This window comes from Bombina bombina, chromosome 1 (assembly GCF_027579735.1).
Source record: "Bombina bombina isolate aBomBom1 chromosome 1, aBomBom1.pri, whole genome shotgun sequence".
Lineage (NCBI taxonomy): Eukaryota > Metazoa > Chordata > Amphibia > Anura > Bombinatoridae > Bombina > Bombina bombina.
This window is the reverse complement of record NC_069499.1, coordinates 408,111,572-408,126,539: the sequence shown is the minus strand read 5'-3', so window position 1 is coordinate 408,126,539 and position 14,968 is coordinate 408,111,572. Positions and strand designations below refer to the sequence as shown.

The 14,968-nt window shown below is 39.2% G+C and overlaps 1 protein-coding gene across 1 annotated transcript in view; it reads right to left on the bottom strand.

Moving 5' to 3' along the window:
* The window catches only part of GPD2 (glycerol-3-phosphate dehydrogenase 2), a gene marked incomplete in the record, with an annotated part of 636,690 nt that overhangs the window by 558,430 nt on the left and 63,292 nt on the right, over nt 1-14,968 (bottom strand). Inside the window, 1 exon segment of the mRNA XM_053698314.1 lies at nt 12,798-12,902. Within this exon segment, the coding sequence (XP_053554289.1) occupies nt 12,798-12,896 (99 nt within the window).

The following is a 14,968-nucleotide window of genomic DNA, read 5'->3' as shown; positions in this document are numbered from 1 at the left end:
CAATAGCCACTACTTTGTCAGCAACCTTACTCACTGATTGATTACATTTCCTCTTGCGCTTTCCCTGCAGCATGGCAAAAGCAGACAACGCATCAGATACCGCTGATGACATTAGGGAAGCGATGTCTTGCAGGGTAACTCCAGACGGAGCTTGAGAGGAAGCGCAGGGCACTGCCTGTGTGGGCGATAAAATTTGGGACACTTGAGGAGAAAGATGGGGCATATATTGAACATTGTCATTAGACTCCTGAACAGCATCCACCTTAGACAATGTTGGCTCAGAAAAAAGTCTATCCCTGTAATTTCTCTCAATACATGAGGAACAGAAAGGGATTGGTGTTTTCACATTAGCATCAAAACATAAAGAGCAAGAAACATTTTGCAGGGCCTCTTGGTCCATTCTGACTCACAATGGAACAAATAACCAATAAATAAACTAAAATTTTAGATAAAAATGAAAACACAAAAAAAACACTGTCTCTTTAAATTTTAAACGTAACTTTTTTTTTTATTATTATTTTTTTTTTTTTTTGCAGTAAGGAAAAAATAGTGTTACACAACCACTACTGACAACCTCTACACCTCAGCTTAGCTTTGCTGAGGTGCCTACCTGCCCTGCTGACATTGGATAGAATTCTCCAGTAGAAGATCCGGAACTCGACTTGCAGCACAATGAAAAACTGTCTGGTTCTAATAACGCAGCAGTAAGTGTTTATTATGCGCTTTCCTGTCTGAGACTGCTATCTTACAAAACCTATGTCACTCCGGTCACAGGAAGTGAAGGGGAAAACGGTGTGCAACAGCAAATTGCAGACTCAGTTAGCCCCGCCCATCGTGGGCGTCTAAAAAATTAACCTCCCGGTCAGCATATCTTAAAATCAAGCCGTCGGGAGAAGTGAACACCACATCAAAAATTAGCCTTTTTAACATCATCAGCCCAAGTGCCTGTCATAACGATACTGCCTTCCTTTGTATGTTCCCCCAAACATATAGGAGAGATTCCTGTGTCCCAGTATATAGTGACCAATTTTTCCTGTTGCCCAGAAAAAATAAAGTCAGCACTTACCTGATAAATCTGCCAGGCAGCAAACTAGGTTTGAGAGGTCTTCTCCCTCACATGGACCTGTGGAAAAAGAGATAAAGAGTGAGTAAGCTTACTCAGGCTTTCAGTATTAGGGCAGCATTAACTACATGGGAGGTGCAGTGAGAATTATGTCCCACAAGTTCCCATTGCTTGAAAGCCACCACTGCTCTACTGAAGAGACTGATATGGACTATGGCTACACCCTAGGACAAAGCAGCACAATATTGCACTTAAAATTAAAAAATAATAAAATATTGCTTGAAGAATCTTTTCTAACACCTAACTTTACCACTTCCTTGCTCTAACGTAGGCAAAGAGAATGACTGGGGTTGGAGGGAATGGAGGTGATATTTAACAGCTTTGCTGTGGTGCTTTTTGCCGCCTCCTGCTGGGCAGGAGTGATATTCCCAATAGTAATAAGATGATCCGTGGACTCATCATGTCATTAGAAAGAAAAAGTATGATCTGAATGGTACAGAAAAAGCATGATGATGTGTAAATACAATAAGTGCAAATAAATAAAACAGCTCTAGTACAGGGGTGTAAATCGTCTCATCACTAAAGAAGTTAATGCAGTAGAAAAATATTCTCAGAGGTCAATTATAGATATTAGATTAAGGTACACTCAGAAGCACGTAATGTCCTTTAACACACTGGGCTATGCAATTCATGGTCCAAAGTGTAATTAGTAATGATCTGACAATATACAGCTGCACAAGCACTGTTATATGGTTTAATACACAAGAAAAGGGAGAAGTTCCCAGTGTTGACACATTTTGTGGAGATTTAGTTTCCTTTTGGTATTAACACACTAGCAAACATACTGCTTTAGAATCTGCATCATCGGTATAACACAGCAATCTTTATAATAAATATAAAAAAATAAAATATTAGTCATTAAGATAATGATGTGACCAGAGAAAAATGAGCTCCTGCATTTATCTACATAACCACTTTAGTGATTAGTTACACTAACTGTGTAACATACATCAAAGTGCTAATCAACTGAAAGCTATGATATACAATAGTATCCTCTATATGGTAACAAAGACCCTAAGCTATTTCCAAAAATGTGCTAGATTACAAGTGGAGAGCAAAAATATTAGGGCAATTGTGCATTAACATTTTATTTTTGCGCTTTTATTGCAAGTCCAGTTATTATTTATCGCTAGAGTGAAAGTCTAGTTTGTGCTTAACATCTGCATTCGGGTAGCGAGGGTGAGTTTAAGGGACATGAAACCCTTTTTTGTGTGCGATTCCAATAGAGCATACAATTTTAAACAGATTTCGAATTTACCTTTATTATTTACTGCACAAAGTAAATTTGATAACATAAGTAAATTGAAATGTCTCTTAAAATAACACCCTCTATCTGAAGCATAACAGTTTAATTTTTACTTTCATGTCACTTTCATAGGGTCTCTAAAAAGAACATCCCCAGCCGTCATAAAAGCATCTGGTAGGCTGTGCATGGACTCCTCAGCTGGCATACTGTAGCTGCAAGTACAGCTGAAAATGAGCAAACAAGATTCAGAACCCCAAAACAATTTATTAGCCTTTATTTTGCGAGAACATTGTATGCGTTTGTTTTTCTGCATCATTGCACCCCATTAGAAGCCAGACCGTTTTAATTGTGAGTGTAATATAACATGAAAACCTGATTTTCTTTCATTTGAATTAGGTAAACAGACAAAATACGTCTATTTGCTAGCCAAATGTATGTGTCCAAAGTGAAGCTAAAACAGCTACTTAATTCATTTACTATAGATGGCACCGGACTATTGTGTTTGAATGAAGACGGTTTTCAAGTAACCATCTGTGCAATTAACAATTACATAATTTTGTAATTAACATATTTTAAGCATCCACTTATTTGCAATCATAAATTAAATGTTCTAAAGATCAGCTTAAAAGTTAATGTAAAGTTTAATGAATAAGTGCCCGATTTTTAAAAATACTCTTAAAAACAGGGGCACTTTCATTCATTAAACTTTACATTGAACTGAAGCTTTTTTAAAAAAAAATACTTACCTTTTCTTTATAGAAAGCAGACCGGCAATCCTCCACCCGCAGCTCCTGCTGTAGTTAGCAGATTGATGACGAATCCAGCTTCCTCCAATCGTTGCGTTCCCACTTTGGGGTCCAGCGAGTGGAGCCACACAATAATTGGAGGAAGCCGGATTCGTCATTGATATGCTAACTACAGCAGGAGCTGCGGGCGGAGGATAACCGGTCTGATTTCCATAAAGAAAGGTAAGTATTTAAAAAAAACAAAAAACTTCAATGTAAAGTTTAATGAATGAAAGAGCCCCTGTTTTTAAGAGTATTTTTAAAAAAACGTGCTCTTATTCATTAAACTTTAAAATCGGTGAATCAAACGTTTACAAAACTAAACACAACCAAGATAAGAAAAGCCAGGTCCATTAGGTTTTCAAAATGTCAGAAGGGCATTCAGAAGCTTTGTCAGCTGCAGAATTCGGAAGTAAGTGGGCGCTAATGAAGCTACTGAATGCCCATGCCTAGTCAGATCTGTTGAAATAGAGAAAACCCAAAAAATTTCTTTCATGATTCAAATAGAGAATACAATTTTAAACAACTTTCCAATTTACTTCTATTATTTAATTTGCTTCCTTCTCTTGTTATCCTTTGCTAAAATGTTTATCTAGGAAAGCTCAGGAGCAGCAAAGAACCTTGGTTCTAGCTGCCGATTGGTGGATGTATATATATATATATATATATATATATATATATATATAATATATATATATATATATAAGATATATATATATATATATATATATATATATACATATATATATACACACACTGATTGTCATTGGCTCACACATTTGCTCAGTTAGAAACCAGTAGTGCATTGCTGCTCCTTCAACAAATGATACCAAGAGAATGAAACAAATTAGATAATAGAAGTAAATAAGAAAGTTATTTCAAATTGTATTCTCTATCTGAATCATGAAAGAAATATTTTGGGTTTCATGACCCTTTAAGTCCGGAGTCTGCGTTTCCAATTTTAAAAAGGGACATTAAAGGGACATGAAACACATTTTTCTTTCATGATTTAGATAGAACATACAATTTTAAACAACTTCCCAGTTTAATTCTATTATCAAAATTAGCTTCATTCTCTTGGTATCATTTGTTGAAGAAACAGTGATGCACTGCTGGTTTCTAACTGAACACATGGGTGAGCCAATGACAATCAGTATATATATGCAGCCACCAATCAGCAGCTAGAACCTAGGTTCTTTGCTGCTCCTGAGGTTTCCAATATAAACCTTTCAGCAAAAGGATAACAAGAGATGGTAGCAAATTAAATAATAGAAGTAAATTGGAAAGTTGTTTAAAATTGCATGCTCTGTCTGAGTCATGTGATATTTTTGGGGGTTTCATGTCCCTTTAAACAGTAAATACATTTCATGCAACTCCCTCTAATTATAGATGCCACCATTTTGGAACCTAGGTTACACTGCAGGTATCTAAAGAAGAGTTAATGCACATGTGCAAGCGCATCAGCACTGGAATGCAGTAAAAGCTTGGTTTTAATAAAGTAACACTGATGACAAGAGGAAGGCAGGGAATAATCTTAATACTATGCTTATGCTTCAGTGTTTTTTTGTTCCTTTAAAGGAATTGGAAAGTCCACATTTTTTTTTCAAAAGGACAGTGTACTCCAGAATTTGTACTGGTTAAAAAATTAGATAACCCCTTTATTACCTATTCCCCAGTTTTGCATAACCAACACTGTTATATTAATACACTTTTTACCTCTGATTACCTTGTATCTAAGCTTCCGCAGATGGTCCCCTTATTTCAGTTCTTTTGACAGACTTGCATTTTAGCCTATCACTGCTGATTTCTTGGTAACTCCACGGGAGTGAGCACAATGTCATCTATATGGCACATATGAACTAGCACTGCCTAGCTGTGAAAAACTGTTAAAATGCACTGAGATAAGAGGTGGCCTTCAAGGGCTTAAAAATTAGCATATGAGCCTACCTAGGTTTAACTTCAAACAAAGAATACCAAGAGAACAAATCAAATTTGATGATAAAAGTAAATTGGAAAGTTGTTTAAAAGTGCATGCTCATCTGAATCCTGAAAGTTTAATTTTGACTAGACTGTCCCTTTAACTACCTATAAAACAAAATGTATGCTTACCTGATAAATGTCTTTCTTTCCGAATATGCAGTGTCTACGACGTCATTCAATTACTAGTGAGAATATCACTTCTTACCAGCAGGAGGAAGCAAAGACCACCACAGCATAGCGGTTAACTGTCACTCCCCTACCCATAATCCACAGTCATTCAAAGGGAAAAGTAATAACACAAAGGTGTAGAGGTGCCTGAGGTTTAGTCAAAAATAACTGTCTTAATAAAGAGTGGGGTCGTGGACTCTTCATATATAGAAAGAAAGAAATTTATCAGGTAAGCATAAATTTTGTTTTCTTTCCTAAGTTATGGAGAGTCCACAACATCATTCTATTACTAGTGGGAACCAATACCCAAGCTAGAGGACACAGAATGAACAGGGAGGGAGAACAAGACAGGCGGACCTAAACAGAAGGCACCACCGCTTGAAGAACCTTTCTCCTAAAAGAGGCCTCAGCTGAGGCAAAAGTATCAAATTTGGAAAATTGGGAAAAAGTATGCAGAGAGAACCAAGTTGCAGCCTTGCAAATCTGTTCCACAAAAGCTTAATTTTTGAAAGCCCAAGAAGAGGTGACATCCCTAGTGGAATGAGCTGTAATTCTCTCAGGAGGCTGCTGTCCCGCAGTCTCATAAGAAAAACAAATCATACTTCGCAACCAGAGGGAAAGAGAAGTAAAAGTAGCTTTCTGACCCTTACGCATTCCTGAGAAACAAACAGGGCAGAAGACTGGCAAAAATCCAAGTTGTGCAACAGACGTTCTTCATGAGAAGGACTGGGAGAGAAGGAACAAGACATTTCCTGATTAATATTTCTATCCGAAACCACTTTAGGAAGAAACCCCAATTTAGTACAAAGAACCGCCTTATATTCATGAAAGATAAGGTAAGGCGAATCACACTGCAAAGCCGAGAGTTCCGAAACTTTTTGATCTGAAGAGATAGCAATAAGAAACAAAACCTTTCAAGATAGCAACTTAATATCTATGGAATGCATTGGCTCAAACAGAGCCTGCAGCAAAACTTTAAGAACAAGATTAAGGCTCCAAGGAGGAGCAACAGGTTTAAACACAGGCCTGATTCTGACCAGGACCTGACAAAAAGATTGAACAGCTGGCACATCCGCCAGATGCTTGTGTAACAAAATAGATAATGCAGAAATCTGACATTTCAGAGAACTGACTGACAACCCTTTCTCCAGACATTCCTGGAGAAAAGACAAGATTCTAGGAATCCTGACCCTACTCTAAGAGTAGCCCTTAGATTCACACCAATAAAAGGTATTTACGCCATACCTTATGGTAAATTTTTCGAGTAACAGGCTTGTGAGCCTGGATCATGGTCTCAATGACCGACTCAGAAAATCCACGCTTAGACAGAGCTAAGCGTTTAATCTCCAAGCAGTCAGCTTTAGAGAAATGAGATTTGGATGGAGGAATGGACCCTGAGTTAGAAGGTCCTTCCTCAGAGGCAACCTACAAGGTGGCCGAGATGACCTCTTCACTAGGTCTGCATACCAAATCCTGCGAGGCCATGCAGGAGCTATTCGAATTACCAATGCTCTCTATTGTTTGATACGAGCAATAACTCGTGGAAGGAGCGCAAACGGAGGAAACAGGTATGCTAGACTGAAATACCAAGGAACTGCGAGAGCATCTATCAGTGCGGCCTGAGGATTTCTTGACCTTGAACCGTACCTGGGAAGCTTGGCGTTCTGCCGAGACGCCATCAGATCCAACTCCGGCACCCCGCATTTGAGGGTTAACCTGGAGAACACCACCGGATGGAGAGCCCACTCCCTGGGATGAAATGTCTGTATGCTCAGGAAATCCGCTTCTCAGTTGTCCACTCCAGGAATGTGGATGGCAGATAGACAACAATTGTGAGCTTCCGCCCACTGAATAATCTGTGCCACCTCTTTCATGGCTAAGGAACTCCGAGTTCCTCCCTGGTGTTTGAAGTCACTGAGGTGATGTTGTCCGACAGAAACCTGATAAATCGGGCTAAAGACAACTGAGGTCAAGCCATGAGAGCATTGTAAATCGCTTTCAACTCCAAGATGTTTATGGAGAGAGCTCCTCCCGAGTCCATAGTCCCTTTAACGAGTCCCAGACTGCTAGCAGGCTGGCGACTGTGGTCATAATCACCCAAGAAGGTCTCCAGAAGCATGTGCCCTGAGACAGATGGTCCTGAAAAAAAGCCACCATGGGAGAGAGTCTCTTGTCGGCTGGTCTAGATCTATCCGAATGGTCTCCATTCCATTGTCTGAGCATGCATAATTGCAGAGCTCTCAAATGGAATCGAGCAAAGGGAATGATGTCCATGGAAGCGACCATTAGACCAATTACCTCCATACATTGAGCCACTGATGGCCGAACAATAAACTGAAGGGAGAGGCAAGAGGAGAGAATTTTGGATTTTCTGACCTCCGTCAGAAAAATGTTCATAGATATGGAATCTATTATGGTCCCTAAGAAAACCACCCTTGTAGCTGGAACAAGGGAACTCTTTTCCAGATTCACTTTCCAACCGTCGGAACATAGAGAAGACAACAAGATCTCTGTATGAGAGTTTGCTAGTTGAAAAGATGGCGCCTGAACCAATATGCCATCCAGGTATGGCGCCACTGCAATTCCCAGAGACCTGATCACTGCCAAGAGAGCCCCCAGAACTTTTGAGAAAATTCTGTGAGCTGTGGCAAGTCCAAACGTAAGATCCACAAACTGAAAGTGTTTGTCTAGAAAGGTGAATCTCAGGAATTTGTGATGATCCCTGTGGAAGGGAACATGAAGATATGTGTCCTTCAGGTTTATGGTCGTCATGAACTGACCCTCTTGGACCAAAGGAAGAATGGAACGAATGGTTTCCATTTTGAAGGACGGTACCCTGAGAAACTTGTTGAGGCACTTTAGGTCTACAATGGGTCAAAAAGTTCCCTCTTTTTTGGGAACTACGAACAGATTTAAATAGAATCCTAGACCCTGTTCCCTTACTGGAACTGGAACAATTACTCCCAGGGAGGAAAGGTCCTGAAAGCAGTTCAAGAATGCCTCTCTTTTTACCTGGTCTACAGATAATCTTGAGGGGTGGAATCTGCCCCTGGGAGGGAAAGTTTTGAATTCTAACCCTGAGATACTATTTCCACAGCCAAAGGATCTGGGACATCTCGTCTTCAAGTATGACCAAACAGGGAAAGTCTGCCCTTCACTTGATCCAATCCCGGACCGGGGCCGACCCTTCATGCTGACTTAGACTAAGCTGAGGGTTTCTTTGATTGCTTCCCCTTATTCCAAGATTGATTAGGCTAACAAGAAGACTTGGGCTGCTCCTGCTTGGAAGCGGGAGAGGAAGACTTTTGACCTTTGAAGTTACGAAAGGAACAAAAATTACTTTGACGTCTTTTGAGTCTGTTCTTCTTGTCTTGCGGTAGAAAAGACCCTTTTCCACCCGTAATATCAGAAATTATTTCTGCCAGACCAGGTCCGAACAAGGTCTTACCCTTGTAAGGATGCGCCAGAAGTTTGGACTTAGAGGTAACATCAGCTGAAAAAGATTTTAGCCACAATGCCCTACGGGCTAGGACAGAAAAGACAGACTTCTTGGCTCCCAGTCTAATAACTTGCATGTTAGCATCAGAAATAAAGGAATAGCCTAGTTTGAGAGCCTTAATCCTATCTTGTATCTCCTCCAACGGAGTCTCTACTAAAATTGATTCAGACAAGGCGTTGCTCTAATAAGATGCCGCACTTGCTACTGTGGCAATACAAACTGCAGGTTGCCATTGAAGACCTTGATGAACATACATCTTCTTCAAATAAGCTTCCATAAGGAGCAGCTATCTTCAATAGGGATCATAGTTCTCTTAGCCAGAGTAGATATAGCCCCTTTTACTTTAGGCACTGTGCGCCAAGAATCTTTAAGTCAGCAACAGGAAACATCTTTTTAAATACAGGAGACAGGGAGAAAGGAATCCCTGGCTTCTCCCATCCCTGTGAAATAATCTCTGTTACACGGTCTGGTACAGGAAAAAAACTTCCACAGAGGAAGGAACATCATAGTATTTATTAAGTTTATTAGACTTCTTAGGGTTGACAACGACAGAAATATCGGAGTCGTCCAAAGTAGCCAATACCTCATTTAACAGTACACGAAGGTGTTCAAGCTTAAATCTGAAGTTTACTTCTTCAGAATGTCTAATGTTACTCTTGCGTTTTCCCAGCATAGGAAAAGCAGATAATGCCGAAGATGATACCTGTGCAGCAAAATCTGCAGGCAAATAAACTCCTCCAGGAGGCTGAGAGGAACTGCAGGGCACTGTATGTGACGCCATCGCCATAGAGGCTTGGGACATTTGAGGAGAAAGCTGTGGCACAGCATCATCCTGAGAGACATTGGGCTCAGAGGGCAACAATTTATCTTTAAATTGAAGTGTTCTAGCTAAGCATGCAGCATGGAATTGCATAAGCAAAACAATTTGTGCCTCAAGGCATAACAAGCGCTTGTCAAAAGACACAGAGTCTTGGTCCATGTCCATAATACTAAATAAAAAAATCCCCAAATTGGGGGGTGGGTCCTGACACCGACCAAGATGGCTGCTTTACAGAAACGGCTGTGATATGGGGTTGATAAACCTGCTGCTTATCGCCCATAAGAACTAGCATTCAAGTTTATACAAAGTGCTATATGTTAGCTAATACACGAAGATCGAAATGTTGCACTTTTTGTCTCAAACTCCAGCCAGGCAGACCGGAATAGATAAAGTGTGCAGCGGCGGCCTAGCACTCTGTTTACCCCCCAGTTTCCTAGTTCACCAGGTTCAACAGCTGTAAGAGCTGAACTGACTCTCTCAGATAAGTATTACTCTTATTACATAGGGGCAGATCTGGTTTAGTGGAAATACCAACAGTTTCTGTTCTCATACAATAATGGAGAGCATATTGTTTGTTATAGAGAATGTGTTGCAGAGATTTGAGGAACAACTCTCTTTGCTGATCCGAGCCACCTATTTGCCGCAATGTAATTTACACATGGAATGCAATGTGGACTTACAGGTTCAACCTCTCAGGACAACTACAGTACAGGCGATGCACTACAGTCCGACTCTGATGGGCGACAATACCCCGGATAAACCGACCATACATTCATATGTCGATGTGGGCTCCAACACTGAAGACGTGAGTCCCGAAAGGCCCTAAGAGGGAAAGATCTCTTGCTGTTCACTGAGACTGTGCCTGGGCTTTGGTCTCAGAACCAATTCACTTTGTCTAGAGATGCGCCTTATCTCGTCCCAGGGTCCTTGTCAATGCTGGCAGGTAAAGCCTGATTGCAATACAAGACTCTCTTTGTCTACGGGGTTGTTATCCCTCAGTGCTATGTGGAAGCCCTGCTCCCTCACTATGTTTTTTTGCCACACAGCGAAAGAGTTACTCAGTTGAAGGAGAGCCCCTTAAAAAGATCGAGAGTTGGCGTGGGTTAAGCGAGCCAGCACAGCATAGCATGGCTAGATATATTGGCAGATGGTAAATTGAAAAGTGATCCCAGAGAGAATTCATCTACCTATGATATATTTGTTCATTCCCATGTAATAGATTATATATGTTGTTAATTGATATGTTCGGGTTAGTTAACCTCTATTGCTCATTCTCACTACATACAGGCCCAAAAGAGGCCTTTAAGTTCCTAACGAGGTTATTATATTCAAGAAACATAAAAAGAGAGGTAACATTTATATGTGCTTTATTTTTTAATTGATGCGCAAGCGACGAAGGACATGTATTATCCTACGTTGTGAAGTATAGGATTATTTATGTTTATACTGCACTTTGACAATGCTTATTTGTTTTGTAATTGTTTTCTTTTTATGTCTCAATAAAAAAACTAAAAAAAAATCCCCAAATTGTAGATTTTTTTTTAAATACACTGTCACTTTTAAAAAAAATTAATACCACAGCCACTTAACGTTATGCAAAAATTATTTAAATTAATAAACCAATCAGGCCCCGTACACCTCAGACAGGCTGAAGTGCCTTACCGTAAAACTTATATTTGATTGCCAGAAGTCTCTAAACAATCATATAGTAGATGGACACTGAAGAGACTAAAATTCAATGACGCCGCTCCGCTCCGTGATTATCCAACAGCAGAGAGAAGTCACATGACTGGCAGAGAGAGGAAACTACGCAGCAAGTAAAAGGCGCGTTTCCCTCTGCCTACAACACCGGAACTTAATTTACACAAACGCTCAAGCAGTCTGTCAGTTAGCCTGTTCTAGCTAAGCAAGCAAAGAAAACCAACTGCTGAATTTTAAGTTTATACATAAATTCCTGTATAAAACATAAGCTACACACATACTAATAAAGCATTTCAACAAAATTAGCCCAAAGAGGAAAAAAGTCCCAATAAAGAGAAGATTAACCCCCTAGTCTCAACATACATAATGTGCCTGTATAAAGGATTTTAAAAATGTACCCATCTACTGCATATGACATATTTATCTGAAGTGCAAGTCTCCAAGACCTAGAAGACAAAAGCACTTACCTGCAGTCTAGCTGTCCAGCAGGAAGACAGCTCACAAGGCGTGAAAGGACACATACTCCTTACAGAGACCTGTAGAAAAAGAAAGAACAGAGTAACCAACTCTGGCTTTCTGTACCATGAGCAGCAATGTGTTAGGAAACAAAGCAAGGACTCACAACTTCCTAAATGCTTAAAAGCCACTACTACTCTACTAAAGAGATTGACGTGGCCTCAGCTAAACCCAAATCCTTGCTTGCAGGGGAAAATACCCGAAAAAGGAATTAATTTCTTCAGACACCAAACTTCACCTCCTCCATGGACAGAGGCAAAGAGAATGACTGGGGATTATGGGTAGGGGAGTGACACTTAACAGCTTTGCTGTGGTGCTCTTTGCCTCCTCCTGCTGCCAGGAGTGATATTCCCACTAGTAATTGAATGAAGTTGTGGACTCTCCATATCTTAGGAAAGAAATAAACATTTTATTTTACAATCTCAAAGTGTCCTTTAAAATAAATGGTCCCATTTATAATCTATAAAACAAAACTGTGAACAAGTTATGCGTAGTCATTCCAGGTCATATTTCTCCCAATGCCACATAATATTATGTACCAGTGTTCTCCCCCAGACTTCAGCCTGTCTGTGTGCGAGTGTGCCAGTTTGTGCAAGTGTATGAGAAAGTGTGTGAGTGCAGTGTTCTACCCAGGACTTATGTAAATAATGGGCACAAAACCCGTCTTATTTTACTGACCACCCAGCGAAAATTTAAGACAAAATTAAGCAAAAATTAGCTAATATTTATTTTTTCAACGCTTACTGCACAAAGTATCAGTAAATATATTTATGTTAAATTATGCAATTAATGCGTGCTTTGGATAGCAAAAACTGTTATAATGTTGTAAAATAAGTATTACACTGCCCCCACCTGGCTACCTCGTAATGCCACCTAGCTAGCAAAATTGTCTGTGGAGAAGACTGTGTACTATGATAGGAACACATTATATAGCATAAAAAGAAAATTGTGGAAAATACCTTTTTCCTCTTATCTGTCAAATGGGAAAGACCGAAAACTGTTGCAACTGCGCCTCCTCCAAGAAGCAGTGTTCCTTTAATGACACTTTGAAAAGCCATTGTTTTCTGCAAAAAGAAAAAGTAAATAAGTAAATGTATTTTTACCGTTTCCGAACAGTTTAATTGTCATTACTTTAGAAAGTTTTCACTTATTGCACAAAATCATAAACATCACTCAGCTTTGATTGTACAAAGGCACTTGATACCTATAAATACGTTAAATATATGTTTTAATGTACTGTTCTTAGAAAAAGTTATTCATGAGACATAAAAGTAATTTTATGCTGGATGTATGTTATCGTGCATGAGCTTCAAGCAATATTGGGGATTACCAATTTTATTTTTTAAACATACAGTACTTTGCTATATAAAGTGCACTTAGATAGGGCTAGATTATGAGTGTCTGGCTTTTCGTGGATCTTTTCCCACGCGTATTACAAGTTGAAAGTAAACACATTCGGTTGAGCACAATTGAATTTAACATGCTTTGAGATACATACACACACATTATATATATACATAAGTCATTGGTGGTACAGCACTCTCAGTAACAGTATTTGAAAAAAATATTCTGCCCAGGGTGCACTTACATAATATGTATACACTATGCAAAAGAGAAAGGCACTCACCGGGGTCTTTTTAATATCAATTATTTTATTGTAGTGATGTTTCTGGTTTTTTCCTGAAACTGGTGGTGTTGTGTGCGGCTGCAAGTCGCCGTTGTGAGTTGCTCATCTGTCTTGATGAAGGCTTCTATGTAAGCCGAAACGTCGACCTATCCTTATGACTTTCTAACGTTGTTGTTATAAACAATAAACTAACTTTGATGTATATAAATCCTGAGAGTGCCCTCCCTTTCCTAGCTCATATATATATATATATATATATATATATATATATATATATATATATAATAAATTCTCACTTCATTGAAGTATATGGGGGAATACGTTAACGCGGACACCATACTTTAACTTTAGTTTTTTGTGCGCACAAGCAAAAACTTTTTACTTTCAATTTGTAATATGCGTGCTACCCGACGCATGCAAAATGCCAAAGTTGAGCACAAACTACCGTTTCACTCGTAATCTAGCCCATAGTAAGACAGCATATCATTGACTTTTACGACCTTTCAAAATAAAAGTTTGCAGAACATCACCCACAAAGTCAAAGCTGAAAGTTAGCTCTACCTGTATAGCTGAAGAACAAGCTACTCAACGTACTTTTATACTTAGCATAAGGGCAGATAAAGGTATATGATACTTAAAGGGACAGTATACACTCATTTTCATATAACTGCATGTAATAGACACTACTATAAAGAATAAAATGCAGATACTGATATAAAAATCCAGTATAAAACTGTTTAAAAACTTACTTAGAAGCTGTCAGTTTGGCTCTGTTGAAAAGGCAGCTGGAAAGCCCACTGCAAGTGGCAAATAAGACACTCCCCCCTCCCCCTTCTTTTGCATATGAAAAGACCCTTTACACAAACAGGAGCAAGCTGGAGAAGGTAGCTGACAGTATTCACATAAAACTTTGGGGCTTGGTTAGCAGTCTGAAAATCAGAGCAATGTTATTTAAAAATAAGCAAAACTATCCATTTATTTAAAAAAAAAACTTTATGGGCTATATAAATAGATCATCTACAAAACATTTATGCAAAGAAAAAATGAGTGTATAATGTCCCTTTAAATGAACAATGGGTTGCACTCCCTTTTAAATGGACTGCCCCCCAACACACACACACAGCTGGGAGGTTGATTTCTGCAGTATTGATATTTACAGTAAAAGCAGCTATTACAAAAGACAAAGTAAAGGTGAAGGAGCTACTTGTAAACAATTTTATACACTCTAGCAGGTAAAGTGGATTATTAGGAACAGATTAAAGTGGAGAAAATATTGCAGTTCAAAATGCCTTTAAGAACCAATGAGAATGGCAAGAAGCAAGTCACAATTTCTTAGGCGCTTCAGAATAATATCCTATAAGGATGCACATAGGAGAGTGCAGAGCCAGTGCTAGAATTTAAAAGGCCATGGGCTCTTGGGATTTCTCAAGCTCTGCTCCCCACCCTCTTGATGTTCTGCTTTATCAGTATCGCCTCTGTGATTGCAGCACCAGCTGATATAAT